At 35.3% G+C, this 21701-nt stretch overlaps 1 protein-coding gene across 2 annotated transcripts in view; it reads right to left on the bottom strand.

Annotated features, from left to right (window-relative positions):
* The window catches only part of Rasal2 (RAS protein activator like 2), a 287249-nt gene that overhangs the window by 167354 nt on the left and 98194 nt on the right, over positions 1-21701 (bottom strand). For both annotated transcript variants that reach the window (XM_050135132.1, XM_050135131.1), the window contains one exon: positions 1416-1543. In XM_050135132.1, the coding sequence (XP_049991089.1) occupies positions 1416-1543 (128 nt within the window). The remainder of the gene's footprint in view (positions 1-1415; positions 1544-21701) is intronic.

Raw genomic sequence — 21701 nt, 5'->3', positions numbered from 1 at the left:
GTGAATGGAAAAAACAGGACTGTCATATCCTGCCAAGACAGGGTAAGATAGTTTTGACAAGTTTCTTGCCTTTGAAAATGGTATGTCAGTTATGTTAGGCCTTAGCCAAAGTTGGTTGCTTCAACGCTGCAAACGTGACCTTGGGTGATTGCCCAGGTAGCTAGCTGTCTCTGTGATTTGTTTTGGAAGTTGTTTGATTGCACTTCCTAATTACTCAGGTAACATTATTTCCCTTCTCAGATCTTCGATGGGGTTGAAGACTATATAAATGTAGTTACTTTCCACTCATGACTTGGCCAAGTTATTTATAAGACTTAAGCTAGTTAGAATAGGGTATTTGTACTTATTGTATATAATTTCATAGTAGGTTTAGAACTCTCTTACTTAAACAAAAGGGGGAGGTGTTGCAGGAGCTCCTTCCGCTCCTTCAGCCAATAGCCACTGAGATACCAGCCCATTGGGGTGTGGTTTCTCTCTCCCTTTAAAAAAGCGGATACTTCCCTCTCCTCTCTCTCTTACTTCCTGCTCTGCTCCCGACGACTAGACTCCCTTCCTGATTGCGCAGAGGGCTGTTGTCTGGGATGGTGATCTGTAAGTTTTTTCCCCTTTAAATAAATAACCATTCTATTGATCATAATTCCAAACTGGTGTGGGATTGTTTGTGACTTACGCCTTTGCCTTCATCCATTTACCAAAATCTTTCCATTAATCTGCTGAGTGTGCAGTCTGCTTTCATTGGATTTTGTCTTACTTAGGGTTTCTACTACTATGATAAAACACAGTTACCAAAAGTGATGGGAAGGAAAAGATCTATTTCAGCTTATGGTTTCAAATCAGAGTTCATCACTGAGGGAATTCAAAATAGGAACTCAAACACAGCAGGAACCTGGAGGCTGATGCAGAGGCCAGAGAGGACTGACAAATTCAGCTTGCTTTCTAGGGGTGGCGTCACCCACAGTGAGCTAAGCCCTCCCACATCAATCAAGAAAATATATCACAGACTTGCCCACAAGCCAATCTAGTAAGGACATTTTCCCCACTGAGGATCCTTCTTTCTAAATAACTCTACCTTGTGTCAAGATGACATACAACTAGTAAGCACAGGAGTAAGCTGATACAATTTAGTCCTGCTAGATCATTTATAGGACCAGGTTTCCACAATTTAATACCTTACCATTCCAAATTTATCAACTCAATATGATTTTTAGTGTTTTGTTATTCAAAATCCAGCCCTCTCTTGCAGAACTTGCTATTTCATTTCAGCAACATAATCATTATGACAATGGCCCCCATTTAGACTGTACTTTATGGTTCCTAGAGTCTATATTTGTACAGTGCAACTTTATAAAAAAATAAAGAAAAAGGACGTAACTTCAGAAATGTGCTTAAAAATGAATAGTAGCTTTGCATCTTACCTCTTTCTCCTTGTTGAGCAACACCAGCTGGCTGTCTGTGAGAATGCAGTACTTCCTCTCCCATGATGTTGTCTCAGTGTAGGGTGACTGACCACAAGATAGACGATGGGTGGGTGGTCCTTTTACGTCTGTATAGCAAAAGAGAAAAACAAATTAACAAACCATTCTCATACCTGGTATACCAGTATTTAAAATACAAGATTCTCTAAAGGCAACTTAACAGACATGAATCTAAACATGAATCCCAAACTATTATAATGGAGTAAGAAAAACATGTTCCTACAATCTGCAGAGAAGCTCAAACATACCAAAAGAAAACTCAGCACAAACTTGACACTGTAAACAACACATGGTATTTAGACTTAAACAATAGGAAGTTGCTTCAGAGCTAAACCAATACTATTTAAAATAAAAAAAAAAGAAGAAAGGAAAAAGATTTCTAGCCTTTGAACAAAGAGGATGATAATGTACATTTCAAAAATACAATTAATCAAGAATTGAGTGAGTAGCCAGGCAGTGGTGGTGCATGCCTTTAATCCCAGTATTTGGGAAGTAGAGGCAGGCAGATCTCTGTGGGTTTGAGGCCAACCTGGTCTATAGAAAGAGTTTCAGGATAGACAGAGCTACACAGAGAAACCCTGTCTAGAGAACAGAAAGAGAGAGAGAGAGAGAGAGAGAGAGAGAGAGAGAGAGAGAGAGAGAGAGAGAGAGAGAACGAAAGAGGGGGAGGGGAGGGGAGGGGAGGGGAAAAATTGAGTGAGCAAAGTTAAGAGTGGACTGCTACTTCTATAAACTGGACTTATAAGAATGGGAGCTACTTAAACTATAGCATCACATTACCACTAGAGGCCAGTAAGATCTTAAAACACACAAAATGATTTCTTTAAAGGAAGATTTAAAGATGCATTACTGCCGTGCCATTTTAAAAGGTGAGGGTGCCTAATATTAAAACAAACTGTGTTAACAATCACCAAGTCCCAATTGATCACTATCACCTTTGCTCCTTTAAAGTGCTTTAATATGAACTGTTGACTCGTTTGTATTAGGAAGTGTGGAATATACCTTAATAATAATTACATATTAAATAATTAAATAAAGTTTTTATGATAGTTCCTTACATGTACTAAAAGCTGTTTAGCCACAAAGGACTAATTCCTTTTATGAATATACAAAAACAATTGCTTCAAATGCCTTATTTATTACTATTAAGATATGCTACACAAGCAATCTAAAATGAAAACATTAGAAAACAAATACCTACATGGGCAGGGCTGTTGTAAATCCTAAGTAGCATGTATGAATGGCACTAAGTTCAATAAATGCAAATGATTTCTAGCTGTCTCAAGTTGTAATAACCCAAATAGCAAAATTAAGGAAGATAAGTGTAGAAAGATACAACTCAAAGCTCTTAAGTACATATCTCTCCTCTCAAATCCTGTATGTGTTAAATAATACCTTCTAATTTTTTCTGACTTAAATTCCTAGCCTCTCTGGGTCTATTTAAGTATTATTTTAGGGAACTCACCAATGCCTCCAAAAATAACTCAAGGTCTATGAACCAATAATACCAAGAATTTGGCTAAACATAGTACTGATTCATAGAAAAGTATTGCCTCAGTATCCTGTTTCTATCTGTGCTGTAAAATACATAGTAGTTACATATGGCATTTACAGAATCTCCACTCCATACCTATAGCTTTCCCTTTGTTAGTCTAATTAACTTTATTAATGGTAGAAAAGCAACTAATTTATCCTAAGGATTTCCAAAATTATTTTTGAAAAATTTAAATACATTCTTAATCCTTTGGACATGTATATAATATTCTTATCTATAGTTAAAAGTTATATCAAACCTGATCAGAATCATATGCTTTAGACAAACGAGTTTTATCACAACGGAGGCTTGACTCCAGAGTCAAATATTAAGACAATTTAAACAGAGAGACAGATCTATGTTAAACAGAAACAAAGTGACTTACACAAGTTTTATTCAAGTGACTAACTTTATGACACAAATTAGTCATGTATAACCCAAACTGTCCACTGTACGTTACGACTGATACTAAAGCATGATGGCATCAATAAGCCCTATCCTTTAAAAATTAGAATCTTAGCTATCATACTGATGACATAATTCACGTTTCCTGTCAAAATATAAATCTATATTAGCACTAAGCTTAAGAAAACTTAAATTATTTGTGTGATCCTGAATAATTTCTGTAAGCCTCCCAACATTTTCCCTTTGTGTAGGCTGAACTTTATTCTAGTTTCTTCATGGTATGTGAAATAAGGAACAATAAAGGATATTGACACCAAGAATCATTTTAAGTTAATTGATAAATGTAGGATGAAATAAAAAGCATTTTTAAAAATTTGTCTAAAATGAGAGATTGATTAGCCATTACAGAGGCCAGTATTGTTAATTTTATAACTATTTCCAACAGGGTTCTTAAAAAATAGTTTTATGAATTCTATGGAAGAAGACACAAAGATAAGTGTTTTTGTTCTGCTTAACATTTCTGGATTAAGATTTAAGAAACACTTTTTAAGAAAAACAACCAACCATCAGCAACAATAACAAATCCCCAACCTTTTTTTAAAGTCAATAAATTTATTTTAGTCATTCTATCCCATTCTCATTCCTTTGGTTACTTGAAAGAGCAATAGCAAGACTAGACGCTGAGGATTAAAAGAACAGAACATGTATTTCACCTTAACAGTTCTGCCAATCTTCACTTTTGACTCTAGTGACTTACTTCTAATTCTGACTTCCAATTATTTTAGTACTTAAAATTCACTAGGGAAAAGCACAACAGACTTACAAAGAAGACTCTTAATAGCAAAATTAGAGACAATTTTAGATTTGCTGTCTCCCATTCCTTTGAGAATACTAAGGACATTACATGCTGGCCTCATTACAAAAATTAAATAATTTTAGAAACATTAAAAATAATCCAAAGTAAACTTCCAGCAGAAATCACTTTGAGACTAGATATTATCTTGTACCCTTAAAATTATTAATTTTTTATCAAGATTCGCTGAGACTGAATAACTACTGGGAATAATTCACATGGGTTATGTCAACACATATTATATTAGAAACTAAAATCTATCACATATTGATATTAAAATATATTTTAATGAAACATAATTATTTTTAATAAAAATCTAAAAGAATAACACTGTCTTTACATTTTTTCAAATGTCCTCCAAGACTGGCTGGATACAAGAGCCAGTTCTTTTATGTTTCTATACTCAATTGGTTGCTGTAGTTATTTTGTCTGATATTTAAGAGAAAATCAGGACTTAAATATAAAGGTTTAAACAGCAGTAGTATTTAAATTGTTTTTTCAAATAATTATGGGCATTCTTCTTCAACATAATACCAAACCCTGATAAGAATTTTTGCAAAAATAAATAAAAGGAGTCAGTACAATGTGGAATCTGCAACCATAACAATAAAATTTTCATATAAACACATTAAAAAATCACAGGTCTATATTTCCTTTTAATTAATTTTTTAATTAATTAATTTAATTTTATTGAAAAAATCTCCACCTCCTACCCACCTACCATTTCCCTCCCCCTCCTCCCACTCCTCTCTCCCTTCCCCCACTCCTCTCCCCCCACTCATTTTCCCTTCCCTCTCCAGTCTGAAGAGCATATATTTCCTTTTTTAAAAAAAAAAAAAGATTTATTTATTTATTTATTTATTTATTGTGTATGTAGTATTCTGCCTACATGCATGCCTGCAGGCCAGAAGAGGGCACCAGATCTCATGACAGATGGTTGTAAGCCACCATGTGGTTGCTGGGAATTGAACTCAGGACTTTTAGATGAGCAGGCGGTGCTCTTAACCACTGAGCCATCTCTCCAGCCCAATATTTCCTTTTGACTAGCTCTTTTTACCCCATACATATGAGTTTATAAACATTAGGTGCTGATCATTTAGAAAACACTAGTTGGCTGTGATTTCCCATCTTCGAAATGATGACATTTATAACCTACATTCATCAATCTTCACAATTGTTTTGCTCTCATCAGAAGTTCTTTGGATTTAGAGAAACTGTCAAGCTCAAGGTAGCAGATGGAAATTATCCAAAAGTGTAATTTTCGTTTTGGTCATGAATTTTTCTCTAGCAGTAAATACACTTGCTTGTTTGCCCTCAAATAACAGCATTATGTCTTTCCTTTTCAGGAAAATGTCTGCCATATAGCATACATGGACTACCAAGATCTATTATAGAATGCTATCATCAGAGCTTAACAGCCCTCCTTTTAGTCAAAACAGTTGTGACCATTTTTAAGAGATCCCTGAGATAGGGCTTGTTGACTACTGATGTTCAAAGGAGGGGTTGGGGAAGGTCACTGAAACCACCTGAAATTCTGGCAACTCCCCTAAGTGTCTCCTGGCTACCTTATGCAAGTCTGTACTAATTGCATGTAACATTCTGGTCTTGGAAAGTGCTTAAAAAAAAAAAAAAGTGCTAGAGAAAAGAAAGCATTAACCAAAGGGGAAACTCCATTTATGCAGCTATGGGAGAAGTCATGATCCATGCTGCTTAAGACTTTTGAGTGTAGCTGCTTTGGGGCTCTATATGCTCCTGCAAGCAATCCCTCATACATGCTCTATTAGTAATCCCAAAACGCATTATGAATTATATTTTGGTTTGTTGTTCCAGCTTGATAAAGATGTGGTAGGTGTTGCTGGCATTTTCCCAGGGAAGCAATTTTTACAACTACCTTTCAGTCTTATGAAAACAACATTAACTTAGAAATGGTTCTGGTATCTCCAGGGTTCCACAGATCATAAGCTAGAAATAACCGCGAATATGTCAACAAAAGGCAATGGAGTATTCTAAGAAAACCAGCCTTATGTTATAAAAGTAAAAGAGTAAAAGGCCAGAGGTTTTCGCAAATGGAAAATTAATATAATGGGCTGGAATAGAGAGGATTATAATCTACACTAGATTGTTCAAGATAGTAAAACAGAGCTTATGTGACCCATATTTTGAAACAGGAATTAGGACTGGTAATTCTCTAGCAGTCTGTGGTGAAAAAACAGCAAAATTGAGATGAGAAAGTAGGACAATGCATAAAAATACAAACTGATAAATGCTCATAAAGTAAATTGTACAATTATGATTCTGCTTTATTTTAAAAAAGGAAGTCCAATACAATTTTCAAAAAAGGAATAAAACCTAAAACTGAAACTCATATAAAAAGATTCAGTGCAATCCATTTTCTCCCAAATTATTTCAAAATAGTATTTACAATACTTGGTTATTTGGTCTACTAGTAAATCTAACCCCCAAACTCTGATCTTCAAATGCTTAACTACCTGACAAGAAATCAGTCCTATCTTCTGTTAGCTCTTCCTTGTAATGAGACAAAAGGATTACCATGCATCTTACACGATGAAGATGAAGCTGCAAGTTTCATTACACCTAACGAAATGTCATTTCCCCCTCACCATGTAAAGAATAAAAACCACAAAGAGCTAGTAAAATGGTGTGACTGGAAACAGAACGGGAGTGGGAAGAGAAAAGGACAAGTCTAAGGCCCATGCAGTAATGTCAAAAGAAAACGCTGTGGGAAATATTTTTGTATATAGTAATTGCTTAAAACTCACAAAAATTGCTTTTAAATTAAATTAAAATTTACATGTAGTTTTTTTATTTCAAAATTTTAATTAGGATATAACTGACAAGATCCATTGTAAGTTACTGCCTTTCAAAGTAAGCATTACAGGAATTTTACAAAGAATCTTCCAGACGATAAAAACCCTAAAATTTCAATCAATCAGTACTTTTTCACATGCTCTTAAGGCACATAAAAAGAAAATAAAAGGAAAAAAAACAGTTTGGGTGAAATTATCTATTTAGGTTGAGACTTGTAATATGTTAGTGAAGAAATACAATCCAAATAAATAATTGTCATAAACTGTAGAGGAAATGTAGGTCTATATTTCAATTTATGTGTTTTTATTTTCATACCAAAGTTCACCTGGCTTAGAAAATGGCATATTTTTATAAACTCTGAAATTCAGTGACCATGCTTTGGGTTTGAATCTAAGAGGAAAAAAAATACTTTATGAAGCTCAGATTACGGTGATGACTTATTACAAAAGTAAGCATAAAGGAACAGCTTTAAAACCAAGCAATGTTCCTTAAATTAGCTTAAAACATTCACTGCTTTAAATATACAAAGAAGTATAGTTCTTTTGACCCAAATATTCAAAAATAGTTTTAATCAACCATTCATGTTACATTTAGTAGGCCAATTTACAAGATGAATTTTTAGAAGCAATTTTCCCCAATAGATATTAAAATCTTTGTCACACAGCTTTAAAAATATGTCCTGAAAATAAGGATTGAACATAGAGCTTTGCGCATGTTAAGCAAGTGCTTTATCACTAAACTACATTCTTGGTCTCCAGAATGTAGCAATGGCAATAATTACAGCATGCTGTTCAGGAACAGTCTAAAGATACTGAAGATAATGGTGACTGCTTACAACCTACCATAGGTGCCATCAATCCAGTCTCTCTTATTAGACTGTTAATGTATGCATGTACTCATGTATGTACACATATATGCAGGTGCACTTGTGTGTGTGCATGTGTACATGTGTGCAGAGGCCAGAGGTTATCTACCTCTATCATTCTCCACTTTATTTTTTAGATTACATTTATCTCTCTGTGCTCATGTACACACGAGTAGGCATGCCACAATGAACATGTGGAGGACAGAGGACAATTTGTGGCAATCAGTCCTCTCCCTTACCACAGAGATCATGCCAAGGATTGAACTCAGGTTGTCATGGTGCACCTTTATCCACTAAGCCATCTTACTGGCATGCCACCTTACTTTTTGAGACAAGGTGTATTACTAAACTTAGAACTCGTTGATTCACTCTGTTAGGTGGCCAGAAAGCTTCAGAGATCTACTTGTGTCCCATGTTCCCAAGTGCTGGAATTACACATACATGCAGCCATGCATGACTTTTACATTGGTGCTTGGAACTCAAACTCAGATCTGCATGCTTGTACTTTACTGATGGAACTATCTTCCTCCCCAACACCCCCTGCCACCAGCCTTCACTATGTTTTTTTAAAGGATGTTATTTCCTTTTATAAATAAATTACATGTATAAGGGAAGGAGAGGAGGGCATGGGGTGTGCACCTCAATGCAGTGCCGTTTTAGGCCAAAAGAGTCTTTCAGATTCCCTGGAGCTTAAGTCACAGGCAACTGTGAGCCAACTGACCTGGGTGTTAGGAACTGAACTCTGAGCAGTATGTGCTCTTAACTGCTGAATAATCTCTGCAGCCTCTCTCCTTTGTTCTTGGAGCACAAAAAGAAAAGTCAAATCCATTCAGGTCATTAACTGAATTTTTTTCTTCATTACTGTCTACTTGTATTCTACTGAAATGTCAGAAAGTATCCTGTTACCAGAACACCCAAATTTTGTCAGAATGACAACACATGTTGCCTGTGAACTTTGCTTTGTCCTGACAAACAATGGAACTTTGAGGTAGTATATTACATGGTAATTCATATATACCAATGGATCTAGTGCATTTAAACAAAGCTCCATGCAACTGAAAACTTAATAAAAATATTAATGATAAGCTAAAAGCATTTGTTTTTTCATTACTCACTATGAGATCATACTATTTGTTCAAACAAGTTTATATTGTATCTTTGAAGCTTACAAACCCTATGTTAATTTACTTCTTAAACATACAGACTTAATTTCCATATCACCTCAATACTGGGCTCTAGTCAGTAAGTTCCTATGCTCACCATTACCTTTCATAAAAGAAGAGGGAGTGCTAAGAGAGAGATGATGAAAAAGGCAAGAATGCATAGTTTACTTCTTTCTGGCAATATTCTTTTTTTTTTTTTATTAAAGATTTCTGTCTCTTCCCCACCGCCGCCTCCCATTTCCCTCTGGGTCTGAAAAAGCCTGGGATAAAACCGGTCTCGACGAACATAGTGGACAATGAGGACTACTGAGAACTCAAGAACAATGACAATGGGTTTTTGATCCTACTGCACGTTTTGGCTTTGTGGGAGCCTAGGCAGTTTGGATGCTCACCTTACTAGATCTGGCAATATTCTTTAGCCTAACATTTGAAGAGTCTCTCGGCAGCTTGACTCTCAGTCTCAGCAGTAGGGTAATTCAAGCACAGAAGTTCTAACTCTGCTGTACCACAAAGACAAATGAGTTCTCTAGTAAGTATTAAGTTCTGAGAAGAGAGAACTGATTTTGGTATTAAAAAAAATATATCATATATAAAGAAGAAAACATTGCCCTGAACAGCAGAGCTCACTGGAATTTTCTATAATCTATGTATTTTAAGATAGCTGGGATATGAAATAATTCCTATGATGTTCCTACCTTGTGTCATCTACATCTTCACTTTAGCTGGATACTGCCTCTAATCACACATGCTGTCAACAGCAGGCAGAGAAAATCGCATGCTTGTCTTTCAGGTCTCAGATTAAATCCCATAACTTCCACATTCGGTCAAGAATAACCTTATGAATGATGTCAATGTCAAGATGATAAATGGGAGTCTGTTGCAGTTTAATATTTTAATTGCAATAGACCAAATAATTGTTCTTATTAAGTCTCTTAAACAGAAAAACATAAAATGCACCTAAAGGAAAAACAGTTCACATGTAATTTTTCTTAACATATTACATTGCGTTAGCTGAAGCATAAGAAAATACTAGTCTGGTTGTTTAAAATATGACCATGGTGTTCTATTAATATTAAATGACCAAAACTGTAGGTTCTTTTTGAGCAACACATTTGTTACAGAAATAAAATGAACTATACTAAGAATCTCAAAAGCATGTCACATGCATTCATTTTATATATTTAGTACCTCTTCCTATATTAATATATCCCACACTGTCTCTATTTGAATTGAATCTTATTTTTCGTTAGGGACAGATGCTGTGGAGGAAGGCTAGAGCTTGCAAAGGAATGTGATTTTTAGTAAGGAGGTGGGGGAAAGACAAAGTAGTTTATCACTATCAAGCTATCAATGTCTGGGGCTTTTAAAAGCTGACTACATGGCCTGCATTGTGACACTATGTCTACGTAAGAAAGCAGATAAGCTGTTAAAGTCTGGCAACATTAAAAATCTTTTAATGGCTCTATCTGTCTCTAAAGCACAGTGCCAACTGAAACAAAATTTGTATGCATCTTTCTTAAATTGTAACCTGTTTGAATTCACTGCACACACAATTAAATGTTAAGTCCTTTTAAAATGAATCCAGCCACTCACTGTTAAAAGAACAACCCAATTCAATGAGCTTTATTCTGATACAATATGCTATTGTATTAGCATATTAGATGTGAAATTAGAATTAGATGTGAAAAGTCATTCTTTTTTACAAAACAACACAACAACAACAAAAAGAAAAAACTTCAGGTAGGAGAAAGGGAAAAACACCTACAGTAGAAAGCCACAAAGCAGTTAAAAGCAACATTCAGTTTTTTCTTTGTGATATATCAACATAAATATATAAAATAGACATTCTTAAACCTAATCCATTTCTGAAAATGTTCCAGATGGCAAATCTTAATACAATAGGAGGAAGTAGCCTATGATTTTAAATGAGAAAATAAAATATAACAAGCTCATATAAAACTCTTAATTTCTCCAAAATACTGAGTATCACTAAAGTTCTATGTAACTCATAAACGTTTCATATTAACATGCCATAAATTCTTTGATGTTTAATGAATGTGTTGGTAAGTATAATTATAGTATCTCAGATACATGCCCACATTCTATACTGCAAACATACTATAAGATTAGTAAATAACTTATTAAAGATAGATGATGAATGTTAACGAATATTAAAAATTAACTAAAGACTTTCTAAAAAACTAGCACCATGACTGGAGTTGTCTTTACTTTTTCTCACAAATAAAAATGCATACGCATGGTACATAAGGAATCCTGCATGGCCAACGTTATATCATTTGTCTTTCTGCCTTTGCTACCACATTAGTTCTTATCATTTCTTCTCAGGAAGAGATTTCTCACTCTTCCTATTTTAGATGATGGTAAGACTGAAGTCAGGTATGGTGGATCACTGTTTTTTTTTTTTTAAGATTTATTTATTTATTTATTTGTTTGTTTGTTTGTTTATTTATTATGTGTATAGTGTTCTGTCTGCACGTATGCCTGCATGCCAGAAGAGAGCACCAGAACTCATTATAGATGGCTGTGAGCCACCATGGTTGCTGGGAATTGAACTCAGTACCTCTGGAAGAGCAGCCTGGGCTCTTAACCTCTGTGTTATCTCTCCAGCTCTGGTGGCTTATTCTTATAATCACACCACTGAGGTCACCTGAGCTACACAGAAGTTCATGGCTAACTTGAAACTATAAAATGAAACCCTATCTTGCATGGATGAATGGATGGATGGGCTTAAACAGATATCGCACAATATTTAAAAACAAAATCATAAAAAAAAAACTTTAGGGAAAAGAGATACAGCTAATGCATCCATTATATATACCCTCACAGAGATTTGTAAACAATTTGTGGTTTGGAGTCCGAATACACATGTGGATTCCTTTTAGTAATACTTGATAATTACTAGTTAATTTAAGCTAAGAAAAATATCTCTCAGTCAGTATAGTGAATATTTACGTAATGAAGTTAAAGTATGAAGGTACACATTCACACTACAGAGAATAAGAAAAGAGTGAATATGAAGAAGAAATGATAGGTGAAGGTTACAAAACTAAATAAATAAAAGTGTTGTAGTTTGAATAACAAAGGCTTCCATAGGCTACTATATTTAAATACCTAGTGCCCACTTGGTGAAATTGTTTGAGAACCTTTTAGACCTTGCCTTACATACCTCTAGATCTTGCTGTTCATTTATATCTTGTTTTGTTTTGTTTCTTTTTTGCTTTTGTTTTTTCAAGACAGGGTCATTCCGTGTAGCCTTGGCCATCCTGAAACTCGCTCTGTAGACCAGGCTGGTCTTGAACTCACAGATATCTGCCTGCTTCTGCCACCCAAGTACTAAGATTAAAGGAGTGCCCGGCCTCACTTATATCTTTTATAATATCCTACTAGCACTGTTTCCTTAACTTCAAACCATTGTAACAAATCAGTAAATCTAAAAAAGAGTATATGAGAGAGCCTCTGATTTCTGTACTCAAATTGGTATTAAGTACCAGAGACCCAGGAATTACAAATGGCATAAGAAGTAGAGGCAGTATTATAGAACTGAGCTCTTAATCTGTAGTATCCATGATAACAATAGATGGGTGGTATCAAAATTGAACAGAATGTAGAGCATCTAGTAGTGTCCAAACACTGGGAAAGCTGGTTGCTGGTAGATTCTATCTATCTATCTATCTATCTATCTATCTATCTATCTATCTATCCATCCATCCATCCACCCACCCATCCTCTATCTATCTACCTATTTCTATCTCTGCTATTAAAAGTATGACAAACTATTCTTTCTTTAGCAAGTAATGTTACCTTTCTGAGACTATTTTCTGATGAGGAAGGGTCTTCTGTTTGGTGTTGATTTCATTGGTTAATAAAAAACTGCCTTGGCCATTTGATAGGCCAGCCCTTAAGTGGGTGGAGTAGACAGAACAGAATGCTGGGAGGAAAAGGGAAGTAAGGCAATTGCCATGCCTCTCCTCTCAGGGTCAGATGCCATGGAGCCAGCCGCCATGTCAGACATGCTGAATCTTTCCCAGTAAGCCACCACCTCGTGGTGCTACACGTATTATTAGAAATGGGTTAATCAAGATGTGAGAGTTAGCCAGTAAGAGGCTAGAGCTAATGGACCAGACAGTGTTTAAAAGAATACAATTTGTGTGTTGTTATTTCCAGGGCTAAGCTAGCTGTGTGGGAGCCAGGAGGGACAAAAAGCAGGCCTGCTCAACTCCTCACTACACAATGGCTCCCAGATGTGGATAACTGAATCCAGAGAAAGCCTGAGAAAGCTTGGGATTTCCCCCTTTTTCTGTTTAAACAAAAAAAAAAAAAAGAGAGAGAGAAGGTTTTAACTTTAACATAGCAAAATTACATATAACAAAACAGTTATCTAGTAATAATTACAGTTACAATATTTATATCTATTTTATCTTTTATCATAACAAAGGAAAACTATAACTAACCATTCTTCAACTCCACCAAAGACTCCAGAAGGATATAATATTACCTAAGTAAACAAGAAGTAAGCAACTTTCAAAACTCTAAAAATGACAGAGACATCTCGCTGCCTGGACAGTCACCCAAAGTTCCTCTGTACTGCTGGGGCATCCGTCTTCGGCCTACAGGCCCATAGTTTCCAGCAGACATTTCCATGAAGCAGGAAATTTCAAAGACAGTTCAGTCAGTTTCTGCTGTGTCCTGCATAATGTCTCGCAGACTCTTTCATGAGTCAGGAACCCCGAAAGACCATCTCACCTTTAGGCAAGTTCAGCAGTCCTCTCTCTTCAGGTTCTTTATGTCTAGTTTATGCAACAGTCCAGGCAAGAGCAGTTTCTTGCCCAAATGGCTATCCAACTCCGTAAGGATCCTCTTCGATGCCCATCTTCTTCTTGAAGTAGATTGGTGCTGTCAGGAGCAGACGTGTCTCATTGTCATGAAAAGCCCTAAGTCATTAAAACATTTTAAATGCCATATTCTGTAGTCTTTGAAAAATATGAAGAATGCCTATCTAACTGAAATATATCTCTATATATCTAGAAAATCTAACATGACTACAAGCTTGATTATTAGTGATGATTATCCATTAACAACGAATATACATTACATTTTTAAATGAACTACACAATCACAATAACTTAATCAAAATCAGAAATATACATATATAATAAAATTGACCTTAAATTTAAATAAAGCAAAATACATATCAATACAAATTATTCATATTTATATCAAATAAATTTAAACATAACATTATCTACCTTAATAGCTCTGTCCTGCCATATTACAAAAATGGTTAAAGGAAATTCCAAAATTATGATGCTTAACGTCAACCTCATGAATAAAAAAGAAACAATTATTAAAGCCCTTAATACCTCTATAACTTCATCTTTCTACCATGGTGCAGACTATACATGATATATAAATGCTAACTCTAAGTGAGGTTTCAGAAGTGTAACCTCGGGCTGGAGAGATGGCTCAGCCGTTAAAGGCTAGGATCACAACCAAAAATAATAGAAGTGCAACCTCATCTACTATTATTTGTAACAAAAAGACAAGGACACTGCCTATTTTGGAGTAGTTCAAGTCTATTTAAAGAACACAGAGATCAGTAAAGAAAATGAACTACACTTAAAAATCCTGCACTTGGTAGTGGGAGGCAGGAGGATCATGACTATGAGGCCTTCCTTATATGTTACAAAGTAAAATTTCTCAAATAGTAAGTATCCTAATTACTGTCCTATTGCTTTGAAGAGACACCATAACAAAGGCAACTCTTATAAAAGAAGGCATTTAGTTTGGGGCTTGCTTACAGTTTCAAAGGTTTAGCCTATTATCATGATGGCAGGAATCATGGCATTGGAGTAAATAGCTGAAGCTAGCTACAACCTGATTCACATGCCAAGAGACAATGAATGGGCTTAGCTTTCAAAACCCTCCAAGTGACATACTTCCTTCAACAAAGTCAAACCTCCTAATCCTTCTAATCCTTTCAAATACTGCCACTACCCCATGACTAAGTGTTCTTATGTATTAGCCAATGGGGATCATTCTTATTCAAATCACCACAGAGGGAGAAGCTGATTATAAATAGCTAAGTAGCATTTGAGACATCAGGTTGAAATCTGAATGTCTCAGGTAACTCTATACGGGTTTGTGTTTCTTCTGTAAGATAAATAAAAGAGTGCTTTACTATGCCAGAAAGTGAGACTATTGAAAGAGAGATGGCATGTGCTTGAATTCTGACAGCTGCGTAGCACAACTCAGTACACCACTGATGTTCAGCATACAGGGATGCTATGCAGAGATGTTAGATGAACCTGCCAAAGCACAGAATTTTGGCAGAATGAGGCTCAGGGTTAAATTGGAGCCCTGGCAAGACCTATATCCCCAATTTAGATTATTTCATGAAGGAACGTCACACATTAGAAAGAGGTGAGAATAATTTCTAGAATATAGAGAAGTGGTCAATAAATGCTAGCAATCATGTTATTGGTGGTCGGAAACAACAAATCAAGAGCTTAAGAAAAGATTTTGTAGAAAGCTGACTATATGAAAAGAAATCTCTGTCATTTTCAAACATGAATCCTAGTTAAGAGCCTTTGGACCCTCAATTTTTTAGCTTTAAGGTGAGAAGAACTTAGTTTCAACCTCTTAGGGATATAGTAGGAACTGATATAAAATATCAAGTATTAAAAATAGTGCCTGGTGTTTATAACTCCTCAGAAAGAGTGAGCATCTACTCTTTTTACTTTATATAACTAATGCAACAAATTTGCTTGATATTACTACCCAAAAATATTAATGCTAGAAAAGAGTAATACATGTATGCAAGAAAAGAACACCACTTGAATCTGAGTAATCGTCAGGATTCTATGATGAACATAAGCACCTTTTTATTTTTCATTTGTTTTTTAAATATACTGTGGGAAAATACTGCACAGGTTTGCTTTACCAAAAGAAAACTCCTCTGATTCCATCAGTTAGAATTTGGTACACGATTGCATAAAAATTTGTTTATCATTCTGAATGCAAATTTCACAAGGTAAGACCAAGCAACTTAATAACCCAGCAACTCCTCTCACATGAGAGGAAGAAGGAAAGATTATGAAAACAGAAGATCTTTTAAATGATGCTGCTTTAATTTCATCAATGACTTCCAAGCTTCCCAGCCACATAAGTCTCTAAGTACAACACATATGACAGCTATACTTGGAAAGAGTAATCCTAAACAATTTTTTTAAATGTGTTTATGTTTCTCAAACATAAAGCACTAAGAAATCTGGGGATAATATGTAACATGAGGGCTGGCCTGTTGGGGTTTCTGTCCTGCCCAGTTCCCACAGCCAGTAAATCGTAAGAAAATCACACAGAGGACTACATAAGTTATAAACTGATTGGCCCATTAGCTCAGGCTTTATATTAGCTCTTATAACTTATATTAACACATTATTCTTAGCTATGTTAGCCACATGGCTCAGTACCTTTTTCGCCAGGGCAGGTCACGTCCTACTTCTTTGGCGTGTGGACAGGACTGGGGAAGAATGGGCTTCCTCCTCCCCAGAATTCTCCTATTCTCTTTCACTCACCTCTACTTCCTGTCTGGCTGTCCCGCCTATACTTCCTGCCTGGCTAATGACCAATCAGCGTTTATTTAAAACATAATTGACAGAATGCAGAATTGTCCCACACCAATAATATTATTTATCAACTCAAAAGATTAAAGACTTTCACTCCTTAAAATGAAAGTCCAAATGACATAAAGACAAGTGAGTACATATGTGTACATGCACATTCTTGAAATTCTAAAAACTATCTGAATTCCCTTATATATCCAAATACAAGATACTCATTGTGAGGATGTATATGTTTTACAACAGCACAGAATAAGAAACACCATTAGTATCAGAAACAGTTTGTTTCCAAGGAAACCAAGACCATAAAATACCGTACATTATGCAATGCCTAAGAGTAGACATTCCAACCAACACAAGAAGCCTGTCCACTTTCTCTCAGGCAATTTCTATCAGAGAAAGAAGAGGGATTTTGCAACCAATAATTCATTTAAATAATATAATAATGTCCCCCAAACATTCAGTTATTTGCTTTTATATTTTCAGCATGGTGAGAAAAAAAGAAATATTAAGAATTGCATTAAACTTTGTAGTATATGTTTTCAAACAAACACTGTAAATTAACTCTTACATCTATGTTCCTCTATGTTGTGCAGGAACAGAAAGAATAATTTCCTATACATGCATCATTCCTAGAAAAGTTTTCTTTTTACTGCCTACTATTAGACTTGAATTCATGTATGAACTTATGTTTATTCTAGCTAGAATTACTACTGCAACACAGAAATAAAAGGCTTAGCAAGAGGAGATTAACTACATCAGTGTTAAAAGTCAAACACAAGCCTACAAATTCTGAAAAGTCTCTTTTTAAGAGGTATGCTGGAAGAGCTATAGAGCTGGCTCGTTGGTCCTTTTGTAAAGGACCTGGGTTCAGTTACCAGTACGCAGAGAATAGATCACAGCCATCACTAACTCCAGTTCCAGGGGATCCAATGCCTTATTCTGACCTTCACAGGCACCAAGCATGCTTGTGGTACATATATATACATAAAGGAAAACATTCATAAACATAAAATAAACAAATCTTTTAAAATGTTGAAATAAAGGTATGCTGGAGCATACCTGTAATCCCAGTATTCAAGAAAGGGACTGTTATGTACACAGCCAGCCTAGGCCACAAAACAGTTCCAAAAACTGAAAAAAACAAAAGAGAGGATAAAAGGAACAAGGGGGGAAAAAGGAAGAGAGGAAGAAGGAGGAAAGAGATGGTTATGTGCAACAATGTAGCATATAAGCCAAGACCTTTTGTAACTAAATATATACAAATTAAATCTGTTGCTGGAATATGTTTTTCCATTAATTCTGTGTCACTAAAATTCCTGACATCCTTATTTTAGGTGATAAATATTTTAAGTGCATATTTCTCAAAAATGCAAATTGAAAAGTTAAAAGAAAATAGAGTCCACAGATATAGAATACAAAGAATTCATGAACACCATAAAAGGCTGTTGGACAATGACTCAGCAAAGAGGAGATCTGAGCTATGTGGCTGAATGTTCTATATCCACTGGTTTGTTTCTATATAATAATTTGGTTTCATATTGTAACAATGCCAAGCTTTAAGGACAATGAATTGAACAGTGTCTAAGTATCAGCATTAAACAAATAAAAAAAATTAAATGAACAATAAGAATGACTGGCTTGTATTAAAAAGAACTATTTATAAGATATTAAAAGGATAAGAAAAATATAAAATTGTTTTTTTTAATTTTGAACTTTAGAAAACCAAGTGACTTTACATAACTTCTTTAGCGTCTCAGTGCCAACTCTCAAGTATCAATTCAATTTAGTGATAGAAATAGTAGTAAAATTGTCAAGCCAAAGATAGTTTAAAACACAATTCTCAGCATCAGTTACCATGATCATGGATTCTGTGATATCTAACTCACTGTCAAGCTGAACCCTGCCATCTATGTATCTTTACCAAGCCTAAATTTACTTGTAAATATATTTCCATATTCCACAGACCACAGCCTGTTAAACTGTCAGCTGCTACTCCACATAGGAATCTAGCAACAGTAAAAGGTTTCTGAATGTGCAATGATCAAAACCTAATTTGAAAATCAAATGTGTAATGAACACATTCTGACACCATTCACAAGTGTTTCAACCATGACTTTTACCACACCCTTGGTTCTGAACACACAGTATGCATATTTTACACTGAGCATGTAGTCCATGTCATAAAATGCCAACAAAAACTGCTGGAACACCTCATATCATATATAAACAAAATACATATATCTTATTAATACACAAATTTGCCTTTATCTTTAACAAATGTTAAGATTATACATATAGCAAAGAATTGTTTTTAAATAAATTTATTATTTATTATTAAATGCTCTATTTGTACATCTACTTGTATAAGTCTACACAGTCAGGCTGCATAAATTTTCTCGGATAAAAGCAGATTACAAGTGGAAAAGTTTAAGAACACTATATGAGTCATGCTTAAAGACACTATATGTTAAATGCACACTTAATTTCATCAATGTCTGCCCTGGGTAAAAGTAATTAATGAGGAAGTACATTAACTTTTGAAAAGTGTTATCTCATAAATTTTCAAACTAGTTTCAGCTTTATTACTATGCTGCTTTCAGAAGTTGAATCTGAAACAGCAAATAAGCTCCTCATCAGCACCATGATGTCACTTCCTGCTCTATCCGAGGGAACAAAGGAAGATGGGGAAAAACATCTACAAGCTTCATGTAGGAGGGCAAATGACAAAAGCACTCTCTCCTGAAGAGCAGGTTGGAAAGAAAAAGAAATGACTGGATGAAAGGTCTCGAGGCTAAAAATATTCTTGACTGCTGATGTTCTACAGGAGATCCTGGAGAGATACTTTCTCTCTCTTTCGGTGAAACAACATATTTGTGAGGCCTTGAATTCAAGCTCCAATGGCACCTATACATGCGTGTGCGCGTGCACACACACACAGAGACACACACTCACACGCATTCTCACACACAGGCTCACAACCGTGTACAAAGCAGATAAAGTCATACAGCCTATGGGCACCAGATACATTCATAATATGCAAGCATATTTAGGTAAAACACCCATATACATAAATAGCAATTCAAAAAGAACACTAAAAGTTAAAATATTTTATTTTTGCTTGTATAAATTCCAAGACAAGCAACTATGAGGCCAAAGGTTTATATATGTAGAGTCATATATATTCATCAAATATTCTCTCAGAAAAGCAAATAGTCAATCCTAAATTCCCTAGTGCAAAGGATAAAGCTGCCCAATGCTGACAAACTGTGAGCAACAAAGAATTTTATTTAACTGTGTAGATATGAAAGACTATTTTAAGTGCTCCACTAAAAATATTGAGTGCTACTGCAAGTGGTCTTTGTGCTAGACACTAGAGACAAGACTCCACAGTGAGTGATATGTAATCAAGTAATATTAATAGAATACGATAGCCATCAGAAAAGAACAAGGATAAAGAAGAGAGAGAATGAATAATTTTAACAGCCACAGGTGTTGAGAAGTGGGGAAAGGGCAGTGTGCATTACTGGTGAGAAGGGACAAGACAAGCACATGACTAGAAACTCCTTTCTAGTGACACACTAGGAAACTAGAGTCAAACTATAGCAAATGCCTTTTCATAAGATGGCTGGTGGGAGACCTGCAAGTCATATTAAAGTTAAACTTTCACACCTTAAAAAGCAAATTTTATGGCAATCTTACCAAAAGCAATCTATAGATTCAATACAATCCCCATCAAAATTGAAACATAATTCTTCACAAACCTCCAAAGAACAATATTCAACTTCATATGGAAAAACAAAAAACCCAAGATAGCCAAAAAACAATCCTGTATAATCAAGGAACATCTAGAAGTATCTCATCCCTGATTTCAAGCTCTATTATAGAGCTACAGTAATAAAAACAGTATGGGCCTTGCAAAAAAGCAGAGAGATGGATCAATGAAATTTAACTAAAGACCCTGACATGAATCCACACACCTATGGACACCTGATTTTCGACAAACAAGCCAAAATTACACAATAAAAAAAAAGAAAGCATCTTCAACGAAAGGTGATGGCATAACTGGATTCTGGCAGGTAGAAGAAAGTAAATAGATCCATATCTATCATCCTTTACAAAACTAGAATCCAAAATAATAGTGGATCAAAGACCTCAAAATAAATCCAGCTATGCTGAACATGATAGAAAAGAAAGTGGAAAGTAGCCTTGAGCACATCAGCACAGGAGAAAACTTCTTGAATATAACTCCAGTTGCACAGACACTGAGATCGACAATTAATCAATGGGATGTACTGAAACTAAAATGCTTTTATAAAGTAAAGGTCACTGCCAATGAGGTAAAATAGCAGCCTAAAGAATGGGAAAACAGCTTCACCAACCCCACACCTGACAGAGGGCTGATCTTCAAAATATATAAAGAACTCAAGAAACTAGACAGCAAATTACCAAATAATCTGGTTTAAAAATGGGGTACAGATTTAAAATGAAAATTCTCATCAGAAGAAGCTCAAAAGGCCAAGATACACTTAAAGAATTGTTCAACATCCTTAGACATCAGGAAAATGCAAATCAAAACAGATCTGAAATACCATTTCACACCTGTCAGATGGCTAAGATCAAAAACATTAATGACAGCTTATGTTTCAGAGGATGTGGAGTAAGGGGAACACTTCTCCATTGCTGGTGGGAGGGCAAACTTGTCTAGCCACTTTAGAAATCAGTATGGTGGTTTCTCAGAAAATTGGGAATCAATCTACCTCAAGACTTGGCAATAACACTCTTGGGGATATACCCAAAGGATGTTTAATCATACCACAAGGCCACTTGCCAACTATGTTCATAGCAGCATTATTTGTAATTTGGAACCTGGAAATGTCCTTCAACAAAAATGGATAAAGAAAATGTGGTACTTTTACACAATCGAATATTACTCA

This window comes from Alexandromys fortis, unplaced genomic scaffold, assembly GCF_014885135.2.
Source record: "Alexandromys fortis isolate MF-2015 unplaced genomic scaffold, M_Fortis_MF-2015_v1.1 scaffold_21, whole genome shotgun sequence".
NCBI lineage: Eukaryota > Metazoa > Chordata > Mammalia > Rodentia > Cricetidae > Alexandromys > Alexandromys fortis.
Note: the sequence above shows the minus strand (reverse complement) of the source record. Positions and strands in the feature narration are given on the sequence as shown.